Here is a 27981-nt window from a genome sequence, read left to right as displayed (position 1 = left end):
ATATATAATATATATTATATTATTTGTTGTTTCTCTTCAACGTGACTTTACTGAAAAAACTAAGAATATGAATATTTGTCTTTTGTCAACGTGGCACTTTTTTGCTGATTGGCCGCGTCGGGTGGTGGAGGGTTACGACACATTTATAAATAAACGCGATCTAACCCAAAAACCTTTATTATGAATAATATTGGTCGCGAAAGCCTACGTGTTAAACTGACTGTACGTTTATTTTCACACAGCTGTATATCATTCAGAAATGTGAATTTTTAGACCGTTGAAACCAGTGGCATTGCAGGGCCTGCGGAAGGTCCTGCTACTTCAGCTCGGCTGCATTTTGCCTTTGTGATGACAAGAACAAGCGAGAGTCAGGGATTTGTCACGCTTCAGCCTTTCTGGTTATTTATTTAATCGACCGCCAGATGAAGAGCTCCCTCGTGCCACGGTCATAAGCACGGGTGTAAAAATAAAAAAAGGAGCATCCTACAGTTTTGTCAGGCGCAGGCAGACTTGCTGCATACAAGCCAGTCAAGATGTTGAAGAATCTTGACTTAAAGCTTTCGTGACTGCAGAAATTCACATTCTTTGGGTCTTTCGGTAAAAAAAAAACACAAGCATTGCGATCGAAACGTCGCGTTTTTGTTGTTATTTTCTTTTAACCTAATCTACGCGAATACCGAAAGACCCAAAGAATATGTTGAAGAATGACACCGGAGCGTTAAAGATTGAACAAGAAGACGGGTCGCAGCCCTGAAAAGACCGCCGCCACCAGCAAGCCTGCAAGCCAGGGCTCCCAGCACCGACGACAGTTGCCGACTTGCACCGCCGCCGGACTTTAGAGGCGCACGCCGCGGTCCGTGTCTGTGGAGTGGTTCTCGTCCAAGCGACGATGACGCCCGCCATCTGCGCTTGCAGATGTTCCGTCCCGGTGGTCCTGCCCTGGCTTGGTTGGGGTCAGGTCCTGCAAGCTGACCTGGTCCTCCTTAGGTGGCCCTGCTGATCTGCATCAGGGGTGGGGAGTTAGATGGGGGGGGGGGGGGGGCGGGGGAGAAAGACGTCGGCTAGATTCGACTCAGTGCAGTATCATCAGCACCAGCACCAGCATCGATATAATCAATATCAGTAGCGTCACCACCACCGTCATCAGCACTAACACTGACCAAGACACTTTTCTTAACAGTCAAAGCATCTCCAAATTGCATTTGTTTTCTGATCCGCGCATTCATAATTGTGCGCACCTTTCAGTTTTGGTTCAGTTTCCTTTGCCAATGTCCACCTTTTCAATCGGTGAGAGCGGTTAATATGCTGGCTACCACTCAGACAAGTCTGCTTGAGAATTCCACGGATGTGTGGGTGATCCACCAACCCTTTGCCTCCCAGAGTGCAACACCGCGGGCGCGCGTCGGCACTCCAGCCCCATGACGAGGGCGATGAGGATGATGACAATGGCGATGATGGACTGTGACAACGATAATGCCCGTGTTGGTGACGGCAATAGTGGTGGCGACTATGGCGACGATGTTGTTGATGACAATTACAACTGTAGAGGTGTTAACTACGCGCTGTTGCGTAACCTGCGTTGCCACCAGGGCGGTGCAGCATTACCCCTGGGTACAACGGTTGGGGTCAGTCGAGGTGAAACGGATCGTGGCCAGGGTTTGGTGCGAACCAATCAGACGGTTCCACGTGGGAATGTATGATTGGTTCTACCTGGCCACGAAGGGGTATAAGACGGGTGACCCAACGGACCTCGGGGAGTTCGCTCCCTGCACGAAGACAGAAGACTGGGCTGAAGCCTAGCTAGGACCCTGGACCAGCCTTTCAGCCTTTCAGCCCTTCTAAGGGCTAAGGCTCGGCATACCCAGTGGTCAGGACCCACCGGGCCAGCGGTGGGTCAGATAGCCTCCCCTAGGTCCTAGCCGGAGGACTAGGATAGCGGTAGACGTGTGAGTCCCGCCAAGTCCGGAGGTTGTACCTCCTTAAGTATCAAGGAGGTTAGCGGTAGACGTGTGAGTCCCGCCAGGTACGGAGGCTGTACCTCCCTAGGGTATCGGGTGAGGGGACCGAATATCCCTCTGTGTGTGTTAAGCGTTGCATAAGGAAATAATACAATAAACAGAGTGTGCCTCCTAAAGAAGTCTGCTCGTCCTTACAACACTACACAACGATAGGCGTGATTCCAACAATGGCAATTATTGCAACGATTACTATGACGACGTGACAATGATGTGACGATGACACGCGCAACAATGATGACAATGACGATGAGGATAATGAGCGCGACAATGACGATGGCTGATGAAGATGACAATGACGATGATGACCCGCGACACCAACAAACGATGGCGATTACGACGAGGGCGACAACGAAGGCAATGACGGCGATGTTGAGACACATGCTGATGATGGTGGTGATGACAATGGGAAAGTGATCTTTGGATGAAAAACTAAAAAAAGCCTGCCTTCTCCTCCACGCTGACCTTGCATCGTCCCCCAAGTCCATCCCGTCGCATGCGCCGCCTTCCCCGTGGCCCCCGTGGCCACCGCGGCCGTCCGCGCCACCGGGCCACCTCGCGTCGTTCTCCACGTCGCTCAGAGTCTCCGGGAGCTCCGCGCCCCTCGTCTCGGGCAGCAGCAGAGCCGCGAGGCCTCCGACGAAGGCCACGGCGCTGTAGAGGAGGCCCGGCAGCGAGGGCCACGCGTCGGCGAGGAGCGCGGCTAGGGGGGCCACAGTGCCGCCCAGGCGGGCCATGGTGCAGACGTAGCCCAGGCCGTTTTGTCTGTCGGTGGTGGGGCATGAAAGGGACAAGATACAGAGAATGTGTTATGGTGGTGGTTCTGATGATGATGGTGGTTGTGTTGTTGCTAGTGGTGGTTTTGATGATGGTGGTGAAGTTGGTTGTGTTGTTGCTAGTGGTGGTTTTGATGATGGTGGTGAAGTTGGTTGTGTTGTTGCTAGTGGTGGTTTTGACGGTGGTGTTGGTTGTGTTGTTGCTAGTGGTGGTGGTCGTGTTGATGATGGTGTTGGTTGTGTCGTTGCTAGTGGTGGTGGTGTTGCTCCTGGTGGTTTGTGATGGTGTTGGTTGTTGCTTGTGGTGGCTGTGGTTGTTATGCTGGTTGTGGGGAGCGGTAGTGTAGCGGTTTGCACGCTGCGCTACGAACCCGGCGACTCGAGTTCGAATCCGGCGCACGGCCAATACCAGTGACGATTATCTGAACCGGTCCTGGGCTTCCTCTACGTCGACACAGCCTCAAATGAGTGCCTGGTGTGGTGTGTAATCACCGCTACTGGGGAGACAAAGGCGGCCGGGCGTGGTGCTGACCACCCACACTCTCAAGTGCCGTGCCGGCCTTCATGGTGCTACTGTTAAGGCTATACGGGGGATGGTGTTGTTACGAGTTGGCACAGTCGGGGGCACAGGTGGTGCATCGGCCAGTCATCTCAGTCAGTCGACCCATGGCACCTGCTGGGTCTGCCCCGTGACCTCCTGCCAGCGGGAGTTCGACACTTCACGTGGCCTTAACGTGCACCTAGCCTGGCACAAGCGCCGTGGGGACGTCACCGGCACTTAGTGGCGAATGACGCTTGTTGTTGTTGTTGTTGCATACCTTGTAAACCCATACGGTTTACCCCGTATGGGTTTACAAGGGGAAATTGAGTTTTTTAGGTCCATACTGCGTACAGCCGTTTCAATGCGGGCAAATATATTTTGTCTCTCTGTGTTTCTCCCTTGCGATGGGACTTTGTAGGATGAACGTTGACATTTATAAGGGGCACGGGGTGAGCAATAAGGTCTGAATTGGACTGTAATAAGGTAGGGCACTGTTTAAGGGGGTTGAAAGCTATGTCCTTGTTACGAGTGGTGGTCGTGACAGTGGTGGTTGGTGGTGGTTGTGTTGTTGTTGTTGATGTTTGCTCGTGGCGTTTGTTCGTTTTGGTGGCGAGCACCGCAGGGAAGTGGGGAATATCTCCACGGCGTGCAGATACGCTGTGGTGAAGGCCGCCTCCGCCGTGCCCTTCCCTGCGATGGCCGCCAAGCTCTTCAGCAGTGACATCTCTGCGGGGCGCAAGCACGCGGCGCCCACAGTCAACGTGCGACGTTGGGCCAACGTTGGCTGATCAACGTTGGTCCGACGGCAACCAATAGTTGGCCCAGAATTGCATTGTTTACGATCATCATCAATCACCAGCAGCATCATAATCATCATCATCATCAGAAGCATCATTATCAGTAACAGCATCATTAGCAGCCAAAGCATCAGCAGCATTCCCATCCGACGTGTCAGCAGAAGCATAAGACGGAGCAGCATCATCATCAGCAGCACTGGTCGAAGCAAGAAGCATCATCATTCCCATCTGCAGTTGACATCAGCAGCAACAGCAGTGCGCTCATCACGATCAGCAGCATCATCGCTGTCATTCTGTTTAGCAAGCAGCCTAGTCCACATGTTCATCCGCAGAATCAACAGCTTCCTCATCATAATCATCAGCAGCAACATCATCCGTATTTAAACTGCTACATAAAACCTTCCATCAGATGAGCATCGGCCATACAGTGCTCGGAATTCTAGGGGGAAAACGTAGTGCGAGTCGCACGGAGAGACAGCCTGGCACGCCAGGTGCAGGGATTGGATCAACAACTTGATCTGGGGCTGGGAGGGAGAAGAGACCTTGGATCAAGAACTTGGCCAGGGGCCGATTCGGCGTTGGATGAAAGGGCTGCACAAATGGCTGGATCAGGGGCTGGATGATTCAGGGCTGATGTGTGGGTTGGACCAAGGGGCCTGGTCAGGAGCTCCAGTGGCTTCCTAATTCCTTATGATATTAGGAAGCCACTGGAACTATGCACTTTTAAATCTATATTGAAAACTCATTTCTTTATAACCGCTTTGTGTTTCGTTTGTTGTCCTCCCCCCACACCATCAATTAGCATGGTTGGCTACGTACGGTGTGAAAGAAGTTCAACATACAGGAGGCTTGGTCAAAGACTGGTTAAGGTGCTAACTCAAGTGTCTGGTGCAAACGTTCTGCATCATTAAAAAGCTCTAATTCCAATGATGCTGGCTCCTTGAATTGGATTAGGAGCTGGATCAGGAGCTAACTCAAGTGTGATGTGCCAGGGTTCTGGATCAATGAACTGGATTGGTGGCTTGGATCAGGGGCTTGATCGGTAACTCGAGGGTCCTGGAGCATGGGTGCCGCATCAACTAAACCGCAAACAGGGGCCGGTTGAAGTCAAGCGCTGGACGACCGAGCGGCGGCGGTCGTGCGGCTTGCCCGCGGGGACGGAGATGCTGAGTGCAAGCAGGGCCCCCGTGGCGAGCAGCGTGCCCGCCTGGCACGGCCGCCTCCCGATTCGCTCCAGCAGCACGTAGATGATGATCTTGGCCGGCACCTCGATGGCGCCGAACACGAACTGCGTCGTGTACATGTCGAGCCCCACGCCCGACACGTTCAGGCTGATGCCGTAGTAGGTGAGCGTCGTGCAGAACCTGTGTGCCGGGGTCGATTGGGGGGGGCGGGGGGGAGGACGGGCGGCGCGCATGTGCTCGGGTCAAGAAGGTTTTTTTCCGCGATGACGGTGGCCACGGTGGCGGCCCCGTCGAATAGGGAAAAAAAACAACTCAAACAATAAACGTTATCCCAGTGTACGCACTCCTCGCACGCACCCCACACGCACCACACGACGCCCGCGGCCAGGGTGTGCTTGCGCATGCGAGGGGAGCGGAACAGGTGCAGGAAGGTGCTGTTCTGCGTCGTGCGCTCCTTCTCCACCGCGTCCTGCAGGGCCTGGGGGTGGGGGGGAGGGGGGTTGCCGCGGGCAACGTCGTGAGCTACCCTGGACCAACTCATGATCAGCACGGGGGTGGTGGTGGCGGCAAATTTTATGACGATTTGTCATCAGCAAGCCGCGATCTATCCGGCGACGCTCTCGCGAACACGCGAGTGGACACGCGCAGCCTCGCACGCTAACGTACGGATACGCCGATATACGTACAAACACACAGACGTGCACACACGGTTACACCGACGCAGATTGACTCGCACTGTGCACACAGATACACTGACACACACACACAAACGCACGCGCAATGGCACGCCCAATCAGACTTGTCCTTCTCCCGCACCTCCAATTAGCATGGTTGGCTACGTACGGTGCGAAAGAAGTTCAACGTACATACTGTGCTGGATGAAGGCTTCCCCAATCCATTGCCACGCACAAGGTCAATCCCTATAATACAATGCCAATCGTCACCAGAGACGAACATGCTTGTGTGATACTGCAGGTCGTGGGTTCGATCCCGACCCTGACGCCTGTATATGTGGAGTTTGCACGTCTCTCTCTCTCTCTCTCCCCGTGTTCACGTGGATTTTTCTCCGATGCCTCCGGTTTTCCCCTCCACATTTAGAATCAACGTCACGCGTTTAGAGTGTTTGGCTGCTATAGATTTCCACGCGGTAAGCCACTTGACTGAGCTATCATTTGTGGCCAGGTCACTTCTGAAAAAGAGCTCCCTTTAGCTCAGTTGGCCCGAACTGGTAAACTGTCCATCACTCATATTCTTTGGTTCTTTCGGTAAAGTCACGTAGATAGCAAAATAATAATAAAGTGAATACAAATTTTTAATAAAAATAAAATATTTTTTATTTACTTTATTATTATTTTTCTATCTACGTGACTTTACCGAAAGAACCAAAGACTGTGAATTCCTGCAGTCAGGAAAATTTTCAGTCAAATTTTTTGTCCATCACTCCATAAAACACTATCCAGTGATCTATCCACTGCTGGATAAAGGCCGCGGCACTACCGTAGCCACCTCTCACGGCCTCGCGTATAACTACCGCACACGAGCCGATGTTATCGCTTCATCTCCACCAGGGTGACGTCCTCTCAAGCGCAAATCCCCCCCTCTCTTTGGCTGCCACTCCACCATTAGTCTTGACCACCGGCCAAACGTCCCTTACAGCGATCTCTCTCTCTCTTGATCACGGCCCCGCCGACTTTTCTTAACCACCTATAAAACAGGCAGCGTTCGGCAACCAACATAACAAGAAGAGACATTTTTGTTTAAAAAAAAAACCCTCAATATTTCAAGAGAGCCGCAATGCACTGTGGTGAATACGAGACGGTGGGTGGCCCTTCCTGAATAACGTCACGTAGCAGTCCTTAAAAAGAGCCGCAGGTTGGTTTAAACAATGCCTTTCACTTGTGTGCGCACTGGGACTTGTTGGTGGTTGGCGGTATTGCGCCTTTGACCACGCAGCTGCCACGATTGGTTCGCGCACGGGCACTGGGCTCTCGTGCCCAGTTCCGGATGATCCTAGGGGCAAAAATAGCTGCAAATGCTACAGACCCCGCACTTTCAAGGGCCCCGCGCTAAATGCTTTCAAGCTATCAATTCCGGTTGAGTGATTCTGCACTTGCTCTATTACTATAGTAGTATACCGCCTTCAACTTGTATGAACCACCGGGTGTTTAAGGTTAGCGATTTGTCGTATGATCTGGCTTATTTGAAGCAAATGAAAAAAATACAATTACTTTACTGTGCAAGTAAAACATGTACGTGTTTTGAATATTTACGTCTTTTTTTAAAAAAATTTAGGACCCCTTTTATAACATCATATGCTACAGGCCCCGCACTAGCTGAATCCGGGACTTTTCGTGCCCCTGAGCCGTGCCACCCACGTGCCTCCACGGTGACCTCGCTCCCAAACTTGGTCCGCCCGTTGATGCGCGCACAGAGGCTCAGGTTGCGATGCGCCTCTCTCGCCCGGCCCCTGACGAGCAACCACCGCGGCGACTCGGGGATGAACCTGTCCCGGGAAGGTGGGAGCAAGGTGAAAGGAGAGACAAGGTGGTGGGGAGATGCGACACAGGAGTAGCGCACAAATACAAAGATCCCTCCCCGTGTAGCCTTAACAGTCTGTTGAGGCAAATGCTGTTAGCGAGCACCTATGAAGTGCCGGCGCGGTACACGAGGGGGTGGGTGGCCAGCACCGCGCCCCGCCGCCTTTGTTTCCCTAGTCGCGATGTTTATATACCACACCAGGTACTCATTTGAGACGGAGTCGACCTATGCGAAGCGCAGAACCGGTTCAGATCGATTTTAGTGGTGGAGAGGGAGCGACAGAAGAAATAGCGGAAGATCGGCGGATGTGTATCATGGCAATACAATTCTTGATAAAAATGTCTAAACATTTGATCAAATGTCGCGACGATCTTTCGCCCCCCTCGTCTTGTGTCTGGACGCATCGACTCAAATGAATTAATCAGTACTCTTGGTTTTCGCAGTATTGTTATCATCATTACGCAAGGCTATCACGAAGGCGCTGTTTCACAGATGAGTACCGCAGTATCGTCTGCAGTAGTGTTACAGAAGACAGCGATAGTGCGATGTGGCCTCATCCAATTACTGTCGGTAAAGCTGGATTTGAAGCTTTCGTGACTGCAGAAATCCATACTCTTTGGTTATTTCGGTAAAGTCACGTAGGTAGAAAAAATAATAGATCACGACGTTTTGATCAGGTGAGACAATCACAGCAGGGAAATAACCAAAGAGTACTGTAGGCAATTTACGAAGTCATTTATTTGAAAAAAAGACAAATGTGGACAACCGCGATGCCAGTACCCACGGCCAACCCTTTTTTGAATGTCACGGGATTTTTAACGTCCACTGTGAAACGGACTTTTTTTAAAAAAAAAATTGTTAATATACCCGCAGTATTAACCAGGGCGGTCGCTGGGGGCGAACCGCAAACCTCTGCCAGAGAGCGGCAAACGCGCAACCACTTGGCCCAATCACCGCCCGAGGGTCGGGCGAGTCCACCCTCCTCGCGGCTGCTCACCCCCCCCCCCCCACCACCCCACCACCTCCAGCCCCTCCCCAACCTCGGCGCTCACCACCAGGTGAGGATGCAGAAGTAAATGGGCGACGTGACCACGAGCTGCAGCTGCTGCCAGCCTCGCAGGAGGTAGGCGAGCAGCCCCAGTGCCATGTTCCCCGTGCTCCACGCGAAGCCGCCCGACGTCCCCGCGAACGTTCGGTGCCCCTGGTCCAGCCACTCCACGCCTACACGCACAGCAACGGCACACGCTCCGAAATGTTCACACCAACTACGCATTCGTGCTGCTGGTGATGTCAATGTTGGTCGTGGTGATGGTGGCGGTAGCTGCTGGTCCAGCCACGTGTCAATGTTGGTCGTGGTGATGGTGGCGGTAGCTGCTGGTCCAGCCACGTGTCAATGCTGGTCGTGGTGATGGTGGCGGTAGCTGCTGGTCCAGCCACGTGTCAATGTTGGTCGTGGTGATGGTGGCGGTAGCTGCTGGTCCAGCCACGTGTCAATGCTGGTCGTGGTGATGGTGGCGGTAGCTGCTGGTCCAGCCACGTGTCAATGTTGGTCGTGGTGATGGTGGCGGTAGCTGCTGGTCCAGCCACGTGTCAATGTTGGTCGTGGTGATGGTGGCGGTAGCTGCTGGTCCAGCCACGTGTCAATGCTGGTCGTGGTGATGGTGGCGGTAGCTGCTGGTCCAGCCACGTGTCAATGTTGGTCGTGGTGATAGTGTCGATGTGGATAGCAGTGGTTGTTGTGGTGGTGGAATTGGTGTTGTGTAAATGTTGATAGTGGTGGTGGTGGTGACAGCCCTTTATGGTGTTGCTGGTGGGGCGCGTGTTGATAGCGATGCCGTTGCTGGTGGCGGCGAGGGAGACGATGGTGTGAAGCACACACTGAGCGACAGGGTGTTGACGATGATGCCGGACAGAGACACCCCCAGGAGGAAGCGCATGGCCGTGAAGGAACTGAAGGACGGCGCCCACGCGGCCGCCGTCCCCGTCACCGCGTTGAGGACGTAGGACCCGAGCAGAGCGTTCCTGCGGCCGTACCTGCCGCCGCCGCCACGGCCCGAACGGGGAGAAGTCAGCGTCACTCGAAGGAGAAACTCGGGAGACTAAGTCCTCGGGAGACTAAGTCCAGAGGTTGACGCCACGAGGGTGGTTAGGCGGCGGGTTGGGGAGGGAAAAGGAGGGGAAGGGAGGGGGGGTATCATCCCCTCCACTTGGTAGACGTAGCATGATGATGAAGACCGCATGTGTTGCGACTGAAACGTCGTGGTTTTTTTTTGCCTTTATTATTTTCTATTTATTTTTATTTTACAAGTTTCATTTTTATCGTTGTTTTTTTTTGGCTTTTATTATTTTCAATTTATTATTTTTATTTAGAAAATTGTATTATTATTTGTTGTTTTCTATCTACGCGACTTTACCGAAAGAACCAAGAATATGAATTAATTCCTGCAGTCAGGGAAGTTTTAAGTCAAAATGTGGACGTAGCAAATCAGGCAGAGTTCGATTCCTGGCCACGGCTAACATCGGTGGAGTGAAATCAGAATTGGTCCCGAATCTTCGCTCACCTTTTCCAGCCCACAGTGGCCAATTGTTGATGATAACGTTCAGAACGCTCGAACGACTCCCATGACGATTGACACGGCACGCGAAGGCCTTCACCCAGCAACCGATTGAGGGGGGGGGGGGGGGGTGCTGTAGATGTTTTAACGTAATTAATTCAAACAAAAACAGACACGACCAATAACTTTTGCCACCGCCCCGATAGCGCGAAGAGTGGAGTTTTGGAGCAAGGGGTTGAACGATCAAGACAAGATCAGTGGAACTCTTCCACGAGCCCATCTGTGCGGACATTCCGAGCCGTGCCATCGCCACGCCGGCCCGCAGGACCCACCTGGCGCGCCACGCTCCGTTAGCGGGCACCTGTTTGGGGATGTGCGATGGTGCTGCGCTGGATCGCGGTACCTGTCGGAGAGATACCCGAAGACCAAGGACCCCAGCATGACCCCGGCCATGAAGAGGGTCAGGGAGAGGTGGTTCAGCGCCTTGTGCTCACAAACCAGGTCCCACTGTGGGAAAAGGGGGGTGGGGGGGGTGCGGGTGTTGGGAGCTGTGTCACGGTGTGTTGATGCCAGTCATTGCTTCCAAGCGCAGACGCGCGCCGCCCGTGCACGTTACCTGCGTCACCACGGTCTCCGTGAACTGCCGGCGGTCGTACTCCCAGCCGGAAGGACAGGGCACCGCCTCGCTCGAATTGCGCCGCGGGCTCTCAGAAGCGTTCGTCCCCGCGGCCTCGCGGAGGCTGCAAGCGCTCAGGCCCTCCTCGTCGTCGTCTCGCCAAGGGGGCTGCCCGCCCCACGTTTCCGCCGGGCCGCTGCCGTTATCCAGCGGCGCGGCGGTCGGAGAGTCGGGGAGGCGGCAGCGGTGGTGCGGCGTAGCGCTGATGAAGTTGTTGACCATCAGGTGCCAGGGCAGCACGAGGCGCGGCACGAGGAGGAGGACCGTGAGCCACAGCTGGAAGCGGCTGAAGCCCCCCGCGGCGCTCAGAGCCTCTTCGAAGTTCATGGCGATCGAAATGGGCTCTCGTTCGCCTGACACCGGAGCACCCGGGGAGAAAAAAAACAGCCGTGCGAGGGGGATACACTCTATCCCCTGCAGACGGGGCAGGTGGAGTGTCCACACGTTTGCTATATTGGGTCCTGGCAAGCGAAGGGATGGCACCTCGATGCCCACGGGAATGGGGTTTCGCAGCATTTGTGCTATGACCCACCAAACCCAAGCTGCCCCCAGTGCCGGGTGACAGGCCACGTGCAGCATAGCCTATAGCACACGACACGTGGCTGTAAGAGATGATGGCAGATGGCTCTGGTGGCAGAGTGGCAGTCAAAGCAGGGAACACGCCCAATAGAACGAACGACCACCTCGGAAATGGATTTACGAGATCAGCTCATAATGCAGGAGGAGCGAGATGGATCTGTGGCGTCCCAGGGCGACCCGTGTGAGGTGCTGACGTCGTGGGGGGCGAGGCCTTCATCCAGCAGTGGATAGACCGTGGCTGCTGATGATGTGGCGCCCCACAACAAAAGCCCACCGGGGTGTGTTCATGTCTCGCATACTTTTATCTTTGTTTAGAAAACGACAATGTTGCTGTTATTAATATCCAGTACGGTGTGTTTTAGTCAGATTGACCTGATACACGCCAGCTATGTTAATGTTTAATGCATTGGTTTGTGGTGGCTTTGCCGTATAAGTGATTGTTGGATTTTAATCACTCATTAATTAAACATTCTGATTATTTGTGACCCAACACACACACCAGCTGATATGATCAGCTGGTGTGCCAGTGTCTGGGTGGATCGTTAAGTCGCAGGATCGTGGAAGGTGGCGACGGTTTGGGGAGGGAGGCTATCATCTCGCAGTGGATTCTTCATGGATGATGATTATCTAAAAAAAATATATATATACCCCATTAAACGATCATTTATAAAGCACAATCGACCAAACGTCCCAATGCAGAAACTAACGGAAACATATTCTTGAATTCCCCATAGGTAGCTGCTACATACAAGTTCCGTCGGCTTCGTCATGACAAATTGATTCGTCGAATATTATTGATTTCGACAGTTTGTCACGGGCAGACTGGTTCGGAAGCTCCCAGCACGTGGAGCGGAAACGTCGGACATTGTGTCGAACAAACCCAGGCGGCACAAAGAAAGATCATCAACCCACAAACACGTGGCGGCCGGATGGTCCGTGGCACCTCGTGTGCCGCATGCGAAGAGGACCCCAGGGTTTAATTGGGCACTCGAGGCACTTTGCTGCTGCGCGAACTGTTGGGTTGCCAATTTATTTGTTGGCGTCATTACGCCACAAAAGGAGTCCACCAGTGTGAGGTGGAGCGTGGGGTGTTAGACTCTACCGCGCGGGTGGTCACACAACAGACCAGGGCCGAGGCACTAGAAAAGGGTCTGAAGAATGTATTTTAGGTTCAGCCAAGTTAAGGGCGGTGGGGTAGTCGTGGTCACTGCCACATCCTCCAAGAGACAGAGGAGGAACCATGCCTTGCCTTACACTATTACAAACACACACGTAGTCCCTACGCAAAACCCGCCATGCTCACCCACCACACGCCGCACTACTTTCGCTGTACCCTTTGCCCAGGCACAGGAAAACGATCGCCCAGAGGTTTAGGTCCTTCAGGTTCTGGCCATGGTCGCACATACAGGTGCCAAACAGTGGCATGTTTAGAAAACGACAATGTTGCTGTTATTAATATTCAGTACGGTGTGTTTTAGTCAGATTGACCTGATACGCGCCAGCTATGTTAATGTTTAATGCATTGGTTTGTGGTGACTGTTGGATTTTAATCACTCATTAATTAAACATTCTGACTATTTGTGATCATATCAGTTGCGCCCTCTCTTCTCACTTCTCAGGCCCCTGGCTCGTCTCGCCCACCACGCTCCATCAAGTTCTGGCCTGCCGCCAGGCCAGAACTTGGTGTGTGGCTTTCGTGGGCAAATAAATAACCAAACTCGCAGCCAGCTGTTATCTTCTATGAATTGCGCTGTCTGAAATTCTGTTAACTTCGACTTGGTGCACAGCGAGTGGGGGGCTGTGGTGCCACAACAGCGAAGCGCTCCGTCGAAACCGGGGCCGTCGCTGTGCTGCTGCGACCGAGAAGCCACCCGGCTCCCATCACAGCACTTCCCCCCCCACCTAAACACACACACACTCAAGTAGGGCCTCATGGGGAGGGGGGGCACCTGCCTTGAGTTTTAACCCGAGAGGCCCCCTCGTGGGGGTGCTCCACGGTTTCTCAGGGTCAGGGAATTGGCAGGCACCCCCCCCCCCCCACCCCCCAGGCCAAATGGCACTGCGGCGCCGTGGCTTAACTTAGAATTAAATGACCACGGCGAACTCACTGAGAACCGCAGTGAGGAGATGCCCAAGACACACACGGACCAGCAGACAGGTGGGGAGCGGGGCAGCGTGGGTTAAGCGTCTCTACCCATGGTGCACCGAGGGTTAGCGTATCTACCCATGATGCACCGCAGATTAACGGCCCTACCCATGATGCACCGCGGATTAACGGCCCGACCCATGATGCACCGCGGATTAACGGCCTGACCCGTGATGCATCGCGGACGGGCGGTGCGAGGGCTTTGAAAGGAGGATAAAAAGAGACACTTTGGGGAAGCACGGGGCCATTTTTTATTTGACTGGAGATCAACAGGAGGGAGGGATCGAGGAGCCGTCACCTGACTGTTACTCGCACGTCCGTGAGACAGGGCAGAGAACAGCCAGATTCTGTTTACAGCATCATCTATCCGCGACCTCCATCGCTGCGAGGTGAGAAGAAACAAAGCGCCTTGACAAAGGAATTAGCATATAATTTAGCATTGAAATGGCTGAGTGATTAGCTTGTGACTGGTCACAGAAATGGCTATGTTAAAGTTAAAGCATACACATCCGCAGAGGCACCCCTTGACAAAGGAATTAGCATAGAATGTAGCATTGAAATAGCTGAGTGATTAGCTTGTAACTGGTCACAGAAATAGCTATTCATAATAAAGGTTTTTGGGTTAGATCGCGTTTATTTATAAATGTGTCGTAACCCTCCACCACCCGACACGGCCAATCAGCAAAAAAAGTGTCACGTTGACAAAAGACAAATAATTCACTACTTTAGCCCACCGGTGTGTTGAAGAGTGAATCCACATTTACAGTTTGAGTACGATGTTTCGCTGGTAAATACATCCAGCATCATCGGGCAATTCGCCAGAATGGTAAAGCCCTCGCTTGCTCCCGGTTTTATATAGAGCAGCAGGGTGACGTCATCACTTAACTCATATCAGGTGCAGTGATTAGAGGCGGAGGGGGGGTATTGTAATTATATAATCGATTAGTAATCAGTCATTGGTTATGATTAGTAATGAGTTGTAGATTAGTAATTCTTTAATCAAAATGTAATGTGTATTATTTAATAATACGCTTCCAGGCCGCACTAAGCCTGTAGCTGTCAGAGCGATTAAAGTTATTCTTGTTCCTCTCAATTTCAATGGATTCTCTAATTAGTCTTTGGCCGTGTCGGGTGGTGGAGGGTTACGACACATTTATAAATAAACGCGATCTAACCCAAAAACCTTTATTATGAATAATATTGGTCGCGAAAGCCTACGTGTTAAACAGAAATAGCTATGTTAAAGTCAGAGCATACACAGGCACCTAGTACAAATCAAACAGGAGAATTTAGCATTGAAATAACTAGGCGAATTTAGCATTGAAATAACTGAGTGATTAGCTAGTGACTGGTCACAGAAATGGCTATGTTGAAGTCAAGGCCTACACATCTGAGCTATTCACAGTAACTGGGTATACAATACAATATATAATGAATACTATATAGTGAACCAATAAAAAACTAAAATATAAATTACCTTAATGTTATCAATAAACTCTATATTCTCCAATCAGCTAAGCTACCAACAATAAGTCGTTATATATCACAATGCTATATGGCGAAAAAATGGGTGGATTCTTACCCTCAACTTTAGCAACACGGATAGCTACGGGCCCCGTTCAGACGGACGAGTTCATCCATGGTCGGAACAGAGGAGGGGGAGAGAGACAGCTGCGAGGCGCTATTATACTCCATGTTGTAAACCATACCATTAACCGTGGTGTGAGAGGTATTAAGAGTCAATGCTGGCGAAAGAGCTGCGGTCTGAAGGTCATCGTAAAATACAATTAATTAAGAACGGAAATGGTTTAATGGTTACTCCGACTACACAATCCGCAAAGCCATCACTCCAGTCATGAAGAAGAATCCTCTTGTGGAGCCACTCAACTCAGCTATTTCAATGCTAAATTCTATGCTAATTCCTTTGTCAAGGGGTGCCTCTGCGGATGTGTATGCTTTAACTTAGCTATTTCAATGCTAAATTCTATGCTAATTCCTTTGTCAAGGGGTGCCTCTGCGGATGTGTATGCTTTAACTTTAACATAACCATTTCTGTGACCAGTCACAAGCTAATCACTCAGCCATTTCAATGCTAAATTATATGCTAATTCCTTTGCCAAGGCGCTTTGTTTCTTCTCACACAGCTTAAAGATCGTGATCTGAGCGTGGCTTTTTCACTCCAGCGCTGTCCCACCAGACAGTCTCGTCCCTTCACCTGATGAAGGCCGCTTGTGTTGTGGCCGAAACGTCGTGAGAATATTATTGCGTTATTTTATTTTATCAATGTATTATTTTATTCTCATTCTACGTGACTTTACCGAAAGAACCAAAGAAGATGAATCCTTGCAGTCACGAAAGCTTTAAATCGAAAGATTACACAATTCAAGCACGCGATGCTGCTGGCGGTGGTTACCGTGTGAGTAGAGCTGCGCCGTGAGGTACACGGGTACCCACGTGCATAATCATACCCCGGTTGTTGCAGTTGTGGTAGTGGTATGAATTTAACGGGGGAGTCGGGGGCCAACGACCCCGACAATTCGGTGATGGTGGGGGACGGTAGCCCCCACAGGGCGATCAGTTGGAAATGTAAACGGGATCTGTAGGAGCAGGCGAGGAGGAGGAATGGTGTGAGTAAAGGTGGGGTGAATCTCACGTATTGTTACATTGAAATGTGCCACCGGGCCCCGTGGCATTGCCATGGCCAGGGGCGTTCGACACCTAAAATAACAAGAAGAGGCATTTTTTTCTAGAATTCCGTAAAAAAAAACCCCATCAATATATCAAGAGCCGCAGTGCGACCGCGTGGTTCCTTAAACAATAACGCCGGTCCTTAAAGAGCCGCATGCGGTTCTGAAGCTGCAGGTTGCCGGCCCTTGGCATGACCAAATCACCCTCGCGCCCCACTCCCCAGCTTTGCCAAAGCGTACTTACCAGCGTGGTGAAGTATGGTCAAACATCCACCATGATCGACAATGAGTGGTGAGGCCTTCATTGATCCAGCGGTAGAAAGGTGTACTTTAAATAAACACACGTGGGTGATGGTGAAGATTGAGTTATGGAAACTTTATAATTGCAAATGTAGTTATCAATGCTGCTTGTGTATTGTTATTACTGGTGATGACCGATGATGGCGAGGTTCGGACTGACAATGACGGGCGCGCGTATTCACCAAGGTGCATTCGCGGACAATCCACCACCCTACCACATCTGGCCCTCCACATACAATAAATTACTCATCCCGTCAGCCACACGGCCGCGTTGGGTTTGCGCGGTTTCTATCGGCACGGATTAAACACGAGGGGACGACTCTGGACCGGTCTCCCTCATTCGGCGTCTCTTCGGCACCGGTGAACTTTTACGTCGCTACTGAAATTCTCCACGAGGACGCGATTACTCCCCATCCTCACCTGCTCGGTTCTCTCCTCTCTCCGGTGTCGCTCCTCGCCTATCTCCCAGTGTGCTTGAGTGTCTCTCTCTCAGTGTCTATCTCCTCCCCCCAGATCTCTTCCCCAGCCCCCTGTACCCGGTCGCACCGTGAAGCACGGGATTGCAGGCGGGCAGGCGGGCGGGCGGGCGGTAGGGGTGTGAACTCCACGTTCAGTAGTGAGAGTGTGACGCGTCTCACGGTCCCGTGACCCCTCTTACTCCAGGCGCCTGACCACGCGGGTTAGGTTCGTGAGTGAGTGATCGTCTTTGTTCTCCGCCTGCACTCCACTGAGAGCAACAGGGAGGTTGGATGGGGGGGGGGGGGGGGGCTGATGCTGCTGCTGGAGAGTCATGGGTGGACGTCCTCTGGACGACTGCATCGATTTTCACCGAATCAAACGCCTATGCGACGAAAGATAAGAACTAACCAAGAAGCACATATAGCAAATGCGTTCTCTGCTGCGATTTCTCGTATGTTGAACTTCTTTTGCACCGTATGTTGAACTTCTTTTGCACCGTATGTAGCCAACCGTGCTAATTGGATGTCCTCTGGTTGTGGCATTCGTGGGGTGAACGTCTTAATTAGTAGACGTTCTCGAGTTAAATGTATGTACATATGACGAGCAGACTTCTTAGGAGGCACACTCTGTTTATTGTATTATTTCCTCGTACAGTCCTTAACACACACAGAGGGATATACGGTCCCCTCACCCGATACCCTAGGGAGGTACAGCCTCCGAACTTGGCGGGACTCACACGTCTACCGCTAACCTCCTTGATACCTAGGGAGATACAGCCTCCGGACTTGGCGGGACTCACACGTCTACCACTATCCTAGTCCTCTGGCTAGGACCTAGAGGAGGCTATCTGACCCACCGCTGGTCCGGTGGGTCCTGACCACTGGGTATGCCGAGCCTTAGCCCTTAGAAGGGCTGGGAGGCTGGTCCAAGGTCATAGCTAGGCTTCAGCCCAGTCTTCTGTCTTCGTGCAGGGAGAGAACTCCCCGAGCTCTGTTGGGTCATCCTTCTTATACTCCTTCGTGGCCAGGTAGAACCAATCATACATTCCCACGTGGAACCGTCTGATTGGTTCTGACCAAACCCTGGCCACGATCCGTTTCACCTCGACTGACCCCAACCGTTGTACGCAGAGGTAATGCTGCACTGCCCTGGTGGCAATGCAGGTTGCGCAACAGTGCGTAGTTAACACCTCTACACATATAACGTATTTTGCACCGTACGTAGCCAATCGTGCTAATCGGAAGTGGTTGTGGTAGTGTGGTGGTAATGGTGCTCATGGAGGTAGTGGAGTGGTGGTGTTTGTGTGGTCCGTCATCTCGGGCATTTAATCCATTACACATGGGTCTGCCCCTTCACCTGACAGCAGTAAGCCTTCTCATAATCCACGTGGTCTCAAAGTGCACCTAGCCTGGCACAGGCGCTGTGGTGACGCGCCACCGCCACTTAAGTGGCGAAAGGAAGCTGTTGCTGCTGCTGCTGTTAGTGTGGGGTTGTTGTTGTTGTGGTAGTTGCTACCACACGAACACCGCCACCCAACCTTTACCGATGTAAAGGACGCCGATAGGCGATCCCTAATAAACAAATGACAACTTGAGTTCAAATGAAGGTGATCGATTCCAATTGGCGTTCTGTCACATGGAGAGCCGGCGTTACACAATCTGCCTGGGGGTGATTTGGGTCTCGTTGTTTCACTCGATGCGAGCTTGGCCAGGAATTGAACTTGGGGGGGCCGTCGGGTTCAGAGCGCATACCGGTCAACTCCTTATCAGTGCCCTACCTTATTACAGACCAACTCACGACGTTATTGGTCACCCCCGTGCCCTTATAAAGCTCAACGTTCATCCTACAAAGTTCCATCACAAGGGAGAAACACAAATAGACATGTTTCGTTAAAACTCAATTTACCTGTACAAGAATACGGGTAAGCCGTATGGCTTACTCGTATTCACTGCCACCCGTGCTTATATAAAATGTGCTTACATCCAGCTTATACACGTAACAAATGTTTGAGCGCTGATTACATATATATTTTAATGAATTAATTGACACGTAGAAGCACTCTTTAAAAGAACTATGTCGATTGTTGGGAGAGAGGCATATATAATCAACCATTGAGTAGTTGCGAAATTAACTTCTGGGGCCATTGCCCGGCTCAAGAGGCTTGGCCAAACGAGGAGTTCCAGGACATTTCTTAATCTCCCAACAACAGCCGCCATTGACCTGCTCTGGCGACGGCATCACCATGGCATTTGTTCCAGGCACTGTGTACTTTGAGGCCATGTGAAGTGTCAAAGCCACTGTGGCAGGACGTCCTGGTACATACCCAAGGCGTGAAAGGTTCAACCAACAGAGATGACTGACAGAGGCACCACGTGCGCTGCCCCACTCCTCCTCCTCGCTGTTTAATCCACCCAGCGCTGCACTCGTTGAGAGCCTCGTTCTTCCGTTGCTGGAGGGCGATTGCCCCCAACTGCCCAGTAGCGTCCTTCACGAGCCTCCTCCACAGAGGCCGATCTCGACGTAGCCGGTATCGGTCATCGGCAAGTTCATTGTACCACACCAGGGCACTCTCCTCTATAGCTCGCTTCTTGCCCATTTAGCCCAACACTACTCCCGATAGCACAAACGCGATTTTAAACGCCGGTGGAAATCCATTACGATAGAAACAAACACAAGCCACAACGATTAATCATTTGGTGCGTGACATCAGTTTATTTTGCGGTGACGTGTCAATCCGTCTGGCCATGCGCAGCAGCATTCACAAATGTCTACGCGTCGCCGTGCACTCAGCGATGGCTCCAGAAAGCTTGGCGCGGGCCAGGCAGCCTTGTCCACCGCATCGCCCCTAGAGGTGTAACAATTTGCTGACGATTTTAAAAGAATTACCGCGATACGGAGTCGCGATTCCATTCAAGAACAGAGCTTTTAAAAATATCCATTTGCGGATGTTATTAACATTTCCGTAAATGTAGCGCTCTCTAGTGGCTGCAGGGGTCAGACGTCGGTTCTTGCAAACGCGATTCGATGGAATCTTCGCGAGATTAACAATCGATGCCGACTGATGCGTCGTTACACCTCCAATGGGTGGCACGGGTGAAAAGCAGGTAACCTGTGAATAAGACGTACATTGGTTTTTTTATATGTATTAACTTGTAATTTCCCGTACGAGAAAGTAAACGTATTTAATGTAATATAGTCCCCATCATGCGTGAAAATGTTTAAGTAAACCTCCAATACAGCTTATTCCTTGCACACACATGTACGACCACACCAACTCCGGATTGCTCATCAATCACGGATTCACCTCCCAATGTTAAGGATTTGCCAAATGATCGCCTTTGTCCAATGCGCGACCGAAAACAAATTCACTCGAAGCGACGTTCCCAAGGAGGTATCAAAAATCAAAAAGACCAACAACAACATAAAAAACTAGATATCGTTTGCTCACAAATGTTGCAATCTACCAAATCATAATTTTCGGCCTCGGCAAGACGAGACGCGGAGAAGTGAGCAGCGCGGCGGGGCACTGGAGGGCAGTGAAGAGCAGGGGACTTTTGAAAGGCAGGAGACTCTTGAAGGGCAGGGGACTTTTGAGGGTGGATCGGCAGAAGGATCGGCAGAAGGCACGGCAAGGAGTGACGAGTCCCTGGCGGCGTGAACAGTCCGTGAGCCAGAGCAGATATTGGTACCCACCTAAGGTAGCAAAAAATATATCGTCCCAATTTACTCACACGGCCAGTACGAGTAAACTTACTGGATAAGCCACTCATTTCTGATGGTTACCGTGTAATCCGCTGTTAATGGTGACAGAGATAAATCGGCGCCGCAAAAAGTTTATGCCACCTCTCAGGTGGTGCGAGACAAGTGGAATAACAGGTTCGGGGCCCATGGACTACGACTACAAGGGGCTGTGACTGAGGCAACGGCATGGCACCCGCCCATGATCGAACCCAAGCACGTTGAACACAGCCTTCGCGCGATCAACTCCAACGGGCAGTCGTCTCCGCCGACCCGAGGGTGGAAGTAAAACACCGTCGTCGCAATCACCGTAATTTCCTGTTAGGCTAACGTAAAACGTTTCAACGTGCCGGCTAGCATCTGCATTTTCTGTCAGACGTGCGTGAGCGTATGCAAAAGTTTGGTGATAAATTTCTGTCGGATTCTCGTAAGCCATTGCCAAATAAAATGGCCAATCTCATCAAAGTGATGTTTGTGTCATTTTTTTATAATTTGTAGTTTATCGTTTATATTCTATCTCATTTTTTTTTATCATTCATCTTGTTTGCACCAACTCATTTGAATCATCCGTCTCGTTGGTACTGAACGATTGCTCCAAAAACCAACGTGAGACAAACAAGGGCAGCACCACCAAGCTTCCATTATTTCCGTGTATAGCGGTGATCCTGTTGAGGCCGTCCTCACCAATGGCTGAAGGCCGCCGAACAGAGATGAGCACCACCCAAACGTGTGCCTGAATGGCGAGAGACGCTTTTGACCCGAATAGACCTGCATTTGTATGCATGTTGAACCTTTTTCCCACCGTACGTAGCCAACCGCGCTCATCAGAGGTGTGGGGGAAGGACAACAAACTAAACACAAAAAAGCTGTCAGTAGGGACCCGATGAGACTAAAGGTGTCAAAAAAATCTACCGGCCATTTTCTCTCCTGGACCGTAGTTTGGAGACGTTTTCAGTGACGCGACAAACGATTAAGAGACCCCAACCGTCTGTGCGGTCACGGATCAGCGAGAAAAGAAATGGCGTTCGACACGATCGGAAGTCAGAAGCTCGCTAAAGAAATAACAAGAACACCCCGAGAGGAAATGGAACTGTCCATAGCGAGTTATACAGAGTGCACACATGGAGATGTTATAGGATCTACCACTGGGCCTTCATGATAGCTGAGAGGATATATATTTTTTTGACAACATTAATTTGTTGCTTGACTTAAAAAATACACGTTTATATTTCTATATTTTCTTTGAGGAGAGATTCTTGCTTGAGCTTTTGAGTGATGACACTCCACCGGACACCGCCGCACCCCCCCCCCCCGCCCCCCCATCTCTGCGATCCTTTGTCTTCTCAAGCGAACATGGTCACGTGCAGGAACTGTGGAGACAAATGCGACGTCATGTGGTCATGTGTTACAGACGCTGCTACTACGACTGCGACAACTACTGCTGGTGGAGGTGGTAGATGTGGCGGTGGCAATTGCATGTTGCGGAGTGGTGGTGTCGCGGCTAGCACGCTGCGCTACGAACCCGGTGACCCCAATTCGGTTTCCGCTCATGACCAACACCAGTGACGAATAGCTGAATTGGTACCTGGAACTCCCCTAGGTCGACTCGGCCTCAAATGAGCACCTGGTGTGGTGTGTAAACATCGCCACTGGGGAGACAAAGGCGGTCGGGCGTGGTGTGCTGGCCATTTAACCCTCTTTGTTGTGCCGGCCTTCATAGGTGCTCGCTAACAGCACTTTCCCCAATAGTCTGTTAAGGCTATATGGGGGATCTTTGTCTGTGGTAGCAATTGCCCCAAGGGTTTCCAACTTTGAGGCACAAATAACAAGGACATATCGCAGCAAAGAGAATCTCGCTATACTGCAAGTGCATCGTCTGCATTTACCGCGCAACGGACAAAAATTGTGAAAGGACTCGCCGTGTCCTGCCCCAATACCATTACCTGCGGGAGGTTCAGATTGATCTTCTCGTTACCATCCTTCTCCAAGGCTTGGAATGTACCTGCACGTGGGAGGGAGGGCGGAGGACGTATGTTGGGATAGGAGAAGAGAGGGAGGGGAGACATACGGATTAACCAAAGCGATCGGCTCAATGACCTCTCCACTAGAATCATGACCACCACTGACACCAACATGCTTTTTGTGTTTAGTTTGTTGTCCTTCCCACGCACCTCCGATTAGCACGGTTGGCTACGTACGGTGCGAACGAAGTTCAACATACACGTACATACAACATCCACACCACCACCTGGGCCCTCTGCCGTGACCCCCCCACAACACTTATTATCGTGCTCCCAAGTTATCGTGCTCCCAAGTCATGGGGGTGAGCATGGTGGAGGTGGGAGGTGGCGCGTTCGGGGGGTGACGACTGGGGGAGGTGTGGGTGACTCACGGAACATGGTCTCCAGGCGGACGAGGCAGCACACGTAGTTGTCAAAGTCGATGGTGATGCCGTTCTCGCCGTCCGCGTAGCGGGTCGTGACGATCTGGTTCAGCTTCTCGTTCAGGCGGAATCCTGGGGCGGCGAGCGAGATCGGGGACCAGGAGAGGGTGGGATGGTGGGGGTTGGGTGGCAGAACGGGTGAGTGTGTGTGCTCATGTGCGTATGTGCTCGTGAGCATGTGTGTGTGTGCGCACGTGTGAGTGTGTATGTGCGCGTGTGTGCGCGTGTGTGCGCGTGTGTGCGCGTGCACACCTGCTGCTTCGAGCGCCAATCGCATCTCCATGGAGTTCATGGTTCCCGTGCTGTCTGTGTCGTACTCGAGGAAGATTTGCTATGTACACAAACGCACATACACGCATGCAAGAAAGCACACACAGGGGCGTTATTCCAATATAGCAGGACCCTCCTGAAAGGGATTTTCGAGACTCAGTAAAACCTTTGGTCGGTAATTAAAGGTCGTTGTTATTATTATATTATCATAGCCCATGATCAGATTGCTCAGAATGTTTCTCATCTTAGACCTCGGAAGCTAGGTGCAGTTGAGCCTGGAAAGTGCTTGGCCGGGAGGCCACGGTGTGCAAAAGGCGTTGTGGCCAACTGTGAGCTGTAGAGGGTAGTCGTGGGTCGTTGTGGGCATTGCAGCAAAATCCGATTGTTGCTCTGCACTCCCTTCGAATGACGTGTCCATTGTCTCACAATGGGCCGCAAGGTGTGGGGGAAACACTCATCCAGCAGTGGATTGGCAAAAAAAACCGTGCTACGCACGTGTGTCGTTAAAACGAGCGTCGCACCTGCCAATTCTTGATCTTCTTCCACAGGAAGTTGAACTCCTTCACGCCAAGCTTAGCAGTGCCGTCTTTCTGCAGCGATTGTGAAGGAACAAACGTCTCCCAGCACACCACGCACAGTGATGGCATCGTGTGGAATTGGGGGGGCGGGTTGTAGGCGGACACAAATCAATTGGGGGGGCCATTCCTTTCACAAGTACGTGGGTGTAGGTAGCAGCTCTCCGACGTGTTTTCGGGTTGCACCGCGCGCTGTTCGGCACGGTCTCCGAAAGCTTCGCTCCACACACGTTGGGAGCTTCTTCAGAAACCGAAGCTTTCCCCCAAGGCGATGATTACGTTGCTGTGTCTGTATGTGTCCGCACACTCACATGCGCCAAGTGATTTGGCAAAGGATCGCATGTTGCCCCCGTGGTCGCGTCGATTTTTAAGCGAGCATTTGACTGCTATGCATTTCCACAAAATAAGCCACATCGTTGAGCGATGTGGCTTATTTTGAAAAATACCTACATAGCTCAGTGGGCCTTACCGGGTAGAATACAAAAGAGTTTAGTTTGAGTACTGGCTGGTGGCAGGATGTGTGCGTGCGACATGCCATGTGATGCTAACCTGACAACCTCATTACACGTGTCGCGCCAGATCTAACAGGCGCTCACTAACACCGCTCTTCTCTGTTGGTCGACAAGGATACGTCCATAAGTGAGACCATGCTGCGGCACGCTTCCAGCCCAAAGCCATCCGTCTTCAGGTTGGCATCTATTGCACGGATACACACACACACATTCACACACACGTACACACACACATTCACACATTCACACACGCGTACACACACGTACACAACAACAACAACAACCACCATTCGCCACTAAGTCGCGGTGACGTCACCACGACGCTTGTGCCAGGCTATGTGCACCCTGAGGCCACGTGAAGTGTCGAACGCCCGCTGGCAGGAGGTCACGGAGCAGACCCAGGTGCCACGGGTCGACTGACTGAGACGACTGGCTGATGCACCACCTGTGCCCCCTACTGTGCCAACCTGCTGTGCTTTAGCCACCCGGCGCTCCGCTCGTTGTTGTGAGCGTCGCTCCTCCGCCCTCCATTGTGGTTGGAGGGCGACTGCCTCCAACTGCCCAGTAGCGTCCATCACGAGCCTCCTCCACAGAGGCCAATATTGACACCGCTGGTACCAGTCATCAGCAAGTCCACTCAGCTCCACGTCCTCCTGTACCACATCACTCCATCTCTTCTCTAGCCCGTGCCGCGCCCGTTTAGCCCCCTCGATCCGGCCGAACAAAAGCTGTTTCGGCATGCGGTGGCTCGGCATGCGGGCTACATGACCCAGCCAATGCAGCCTTGCCTGCCGGAGGAGCTCACCGATGGGACCTTGCCCAGATCTTTCTAAGATTTGAAAGCTCCTCACACAATCCAGCCTGGTTAAACCCAGGATGGATCGTAGGCAGGCTAGCCTAAATGTTTCTAACCGGCGAAGATGTTCCATTAGGGGGGTCCACGTTTCGCAAGCGTAGAGAAGGGAGGGAATGACCGTGGCCGAGAAGACCTGAAGCTTAGTGCGGAGCGACAAACCAGGTAGCTTCCACACAGCGTTACGCAACCGATAAAAAGATATTGCCGCTCGACTGATTCGGAGTGAGACCTCTGCTGTTAAACTGGAGCCGGTCATAAGCACACTGCCCAGGTATGGGAAACTCTCCACTCTCTCCACAACTGCCCCATCACCGATTGGGAGTTGTGGGGGTGGAGTGTCCGATGGTACAAAATACCCAGGCAGGTGCTTAGTTTTGGTGGGGCTGATGGTAAGGCCCCATCTCTTAGTGGCACGCTCTAGTCTCAGCAACAGCGTCTCCAACTCCTCCTCTGAATGAGCAGCTATTACCAAATCATCGGCATACATAACGTGGTTGAGCAATAGGGAGCCATCCCTTGACCGCACCCGGGCATCCATCAACCTCCCATTATATCTGTACCAAATGGAGATTCCCCCGGTACAGCTATTGAAGGCTTCACGAACTACGTGGTCAAAATAGATGTTAAATAATGTGGGAGCCAGAGGACATCCCTGTCGCACCCCAAGGTGTACAGAGAATGGCTCTGACTCCCGGCCACGTAGTTTTACCCGGGCCCGCTCACCATCATGAAGGTCCTTAATAATCGTGAGCAGAGGGTCAGGGACTCCAAAAGCACGAAGAACAACCCAGAGCCCAGGCCTATTGATGGTATCATAGGCCTTGACCAGGTCAATAAAGCAGAGATGTAGGTCTTGCTGGAATTCCCTACACCTCTGCTGTAGCAGACGGACAGAAAATATGGCATCTGTGCAGGACTGCCCTTGCCTGAAACCACATTGGGGCTCCGCAAGCCTCTCCTCAGCGTGCCTGGCAAGGCGATGTTGAATAATCCTTGCCAGGACCTTTCCCGGCACACTGAGGAGTTAGATGCCCCTGTAGTTGTTACAGTCTGTGCGGTCCCCATTCTTAAAGAGGGGGACCACCAGGGCATCCTTCCAATCCTGCGGAACCCGTCCAGTGGTCCAGACTGTTGTTATGATGTCATATAGGGCAGTCTGTGCACACACGCCACCCTCCTGCAGCATTTTGCTTGGGAGATCATCTCTACCCAGTGCTTTTCCTGGTCTCAGACTCCAGATCGCCTTCAGAACTTCCTCAACAGATGGCACCTCAGCCAGCCACTCACAGGGGGTGACTTCTTCCAATATTTGAGGCACCACAGCCTCAGCAGGGTCATCCCCACTTTTTGCCAAGATGTTTTCCTGGCTGAGGGATTTTCCCTCCCCCACGACCTCACAGAAATGCTCAGCAAATCTGCAAACCTGTTCCTGGGGGTCGGAGATTGGATCATCGTTTTTTCCCCAAATGATAGTAATAGGTGTGGCGCTGCAGGTTACTTTTTTGATGGAGTTAAATAGAGATTTGTGATTGCGGGCCACTGAGGCAGACTCCATCTCCTCAGCAACCCGTGACCACCACCCATCCTTGCAGCGCCTCACGGCTCTCCGAACCTCCGAGCGAAGGCTGCGGTAAGCCTCCTCATTCTCTGACGTGGGATTCTGTAGCCGGTGACAGTGGGCCTGTCGCTTTTTCTCAACCATCTTGAACACCTCCTCTGTCAGCCAGGGTCTCTGGGGAGGTCTGGACCATGTACCCAAAGCAGCCATTGCAGCTGCATGAGTCACAGTCCTAAACCTCGCCCATTTTCCCTCGACATCAGGAGGAGTGGGGGACGATGCCAACCCCAGCTGCACGCGATGATGAAATTCTCGCTTGCAACTTTCATCAGATAACTGAGACCAGGCCACTTTAGGTTGGAATGGGGTCCTGGGTGTACACCCACCACCGGAGTGGAAGAATGGCAGGCGCATCTTACAGATGACTAGTCGATGGTCAGAGGGCAGATCAGCTCCACGGTAAGTCCTGGTGTCAAGGACATGGGCTCGCATCCGCTGGTCCGTCACTATGTAGTCCAGCAGATGTTATTGCTTGGACCTGGCATGCATCCATGATGTTGTGTGGATGCGCCGATGCCGGAACAGCGTGTTGGTAATTACAAGCCCATGGGCTGCACAAAAATCCAGCAGCCTCCTACCATTGTTATTGAGCTGATCTGGCCCATGCCCTCCAATCACTCCAGACCAGGTGCCAGCATCATGACCAACTCGGGCATTGAAGTCACCCAACAAGATGACTCTATCCCGAGGGGCCACTTTAGCCAGCACCTGTGACA

The 27981-nt window shown here is 51.9% G+C and overlaps 2 protein-coding genes across 3 annotated transcripts in view; both read right to left on the bottom strand.

Moving 5' to 3' along the window:
• Positions 1 to 14: 14 nt before the first annotated feature.
• On the bottom strand, positions 15 to 19810 carry LOC116939744 (solute carrier family 22 member 7). Of its 2 annotated transcripts, none has more exons than XM_076064646.1 (11): positions 17215 to 19810; positions 11023 to 11435; positions 10810 to 10913; positions 9731 to 9885; positions 8904 to 9072; positions 7693 to 7816; positions 5682 to 5791; positions 5279 to 5493; positions 3950 to 4058; positions 2481 to 2780; positions 15 to 1001 (listed from the first exon to the last, which is right to left on the bottom strand). In XM_076064646.1, the coding sequence occupies exons 2-11, from the start codon at positions 11407 to 11409 to the stop codon at positions 836 to 838; spliced, it is 1839 nt and encodes a 612-aa protein (XP_075920761.1). In that variant the 5' UTR covers positions 11410 to 11435; positions 17215 to 19810; the 3' UTR covers positions 15 to 835. The 2 variants fall into 2 exon arrangements, with proteins under 2 accessions (XP_075920761.1, XP_075920762.1); XM_076064647.1 differs by lacking the exon at positions 17215 to 19810 and adding an exon at positions 15390 to 15674.
• A 128-nt stretch (positions 19811 to 19938) lies between these two features.
• LOC116939783 (calpain-1 catalytic subunit-like) overlaps positions 19939 to 27981 on the bottom strand; it is a 46898-nt gene continuing 38855 nt past the window's right edge. The window contains exons 17-22 of the mRNA XM_032948587.2: positions 24911 to 24975; positions 24226 to 24294; positions 23687 to 23765; positions 23384 to 23506; positions 22935 to 22993; positions 19939 to 22361 (exon numbers count right to left, since the gene is read on the bottom strand). Coding sequence (XP_032804478.1) covers positions 22335 to 22361; positions 22935 to 22993; positions 23384 to 23506; positions 23687 to 23765; positions 24226 to 24294; positions 24911 to 24975 — 422 coding nt within the window. The 3' untranslated portion in view covers positions 19939 to 22334. The remainder of the gene's footprint in view (positions 22362 to 22934; positions 22994 to 23383; positions 23507 to 23686; positions 23766 to 24225; positions 24295 to 24910; positions 24976 to 27981) is intronic.

Source organism: Petromyzon marinus, chromosome 6 (assembly GCF_048934315.1).
Source record: "Petromyzon marinus isolate PM22_M1 ecotype Great Lakes invasive population chromosome 6, UKy_Petmar_22M1.pri1.0, whole genome shotgun sequence".
NCBI classification, from domain to species: domain Eukaryota; kingdom Metazoa; phylum Chordata; class Hyperoartia; order Petromyzontiformes; family Petromyzontidae; genus Petromyzon; species Petromyzon marinus.
This window is presented reverse-complemented; position numbering and strand designations above follow the sequence as displayed.

Bases quoted from the DNA above. Each gene is read 5' to 3' on its own strand.
- LOC116939744 (XM_076064646.1), bottom strand. From the start codon at position 11,409: ATGAACTTCGAAGAGGCTCTGAGCGCCGCGGGGGGCTTCAGCCGCTTC. The intron at 9,073-9,730 runs GTGTGTGCTTCA...CTGTGCGTGTAG, and splicing joins CGTCAACACCCTGTCGCTCA to GCGTGGAGTGGCTGGACCAG. The intron at 2,781-3,949 runs GTGCTCGCCACC...CACCACCGACAG, and splicing joins ATATTCCCCACTTCCCTGCG to ACAAAACGGCCTGGGCTACG.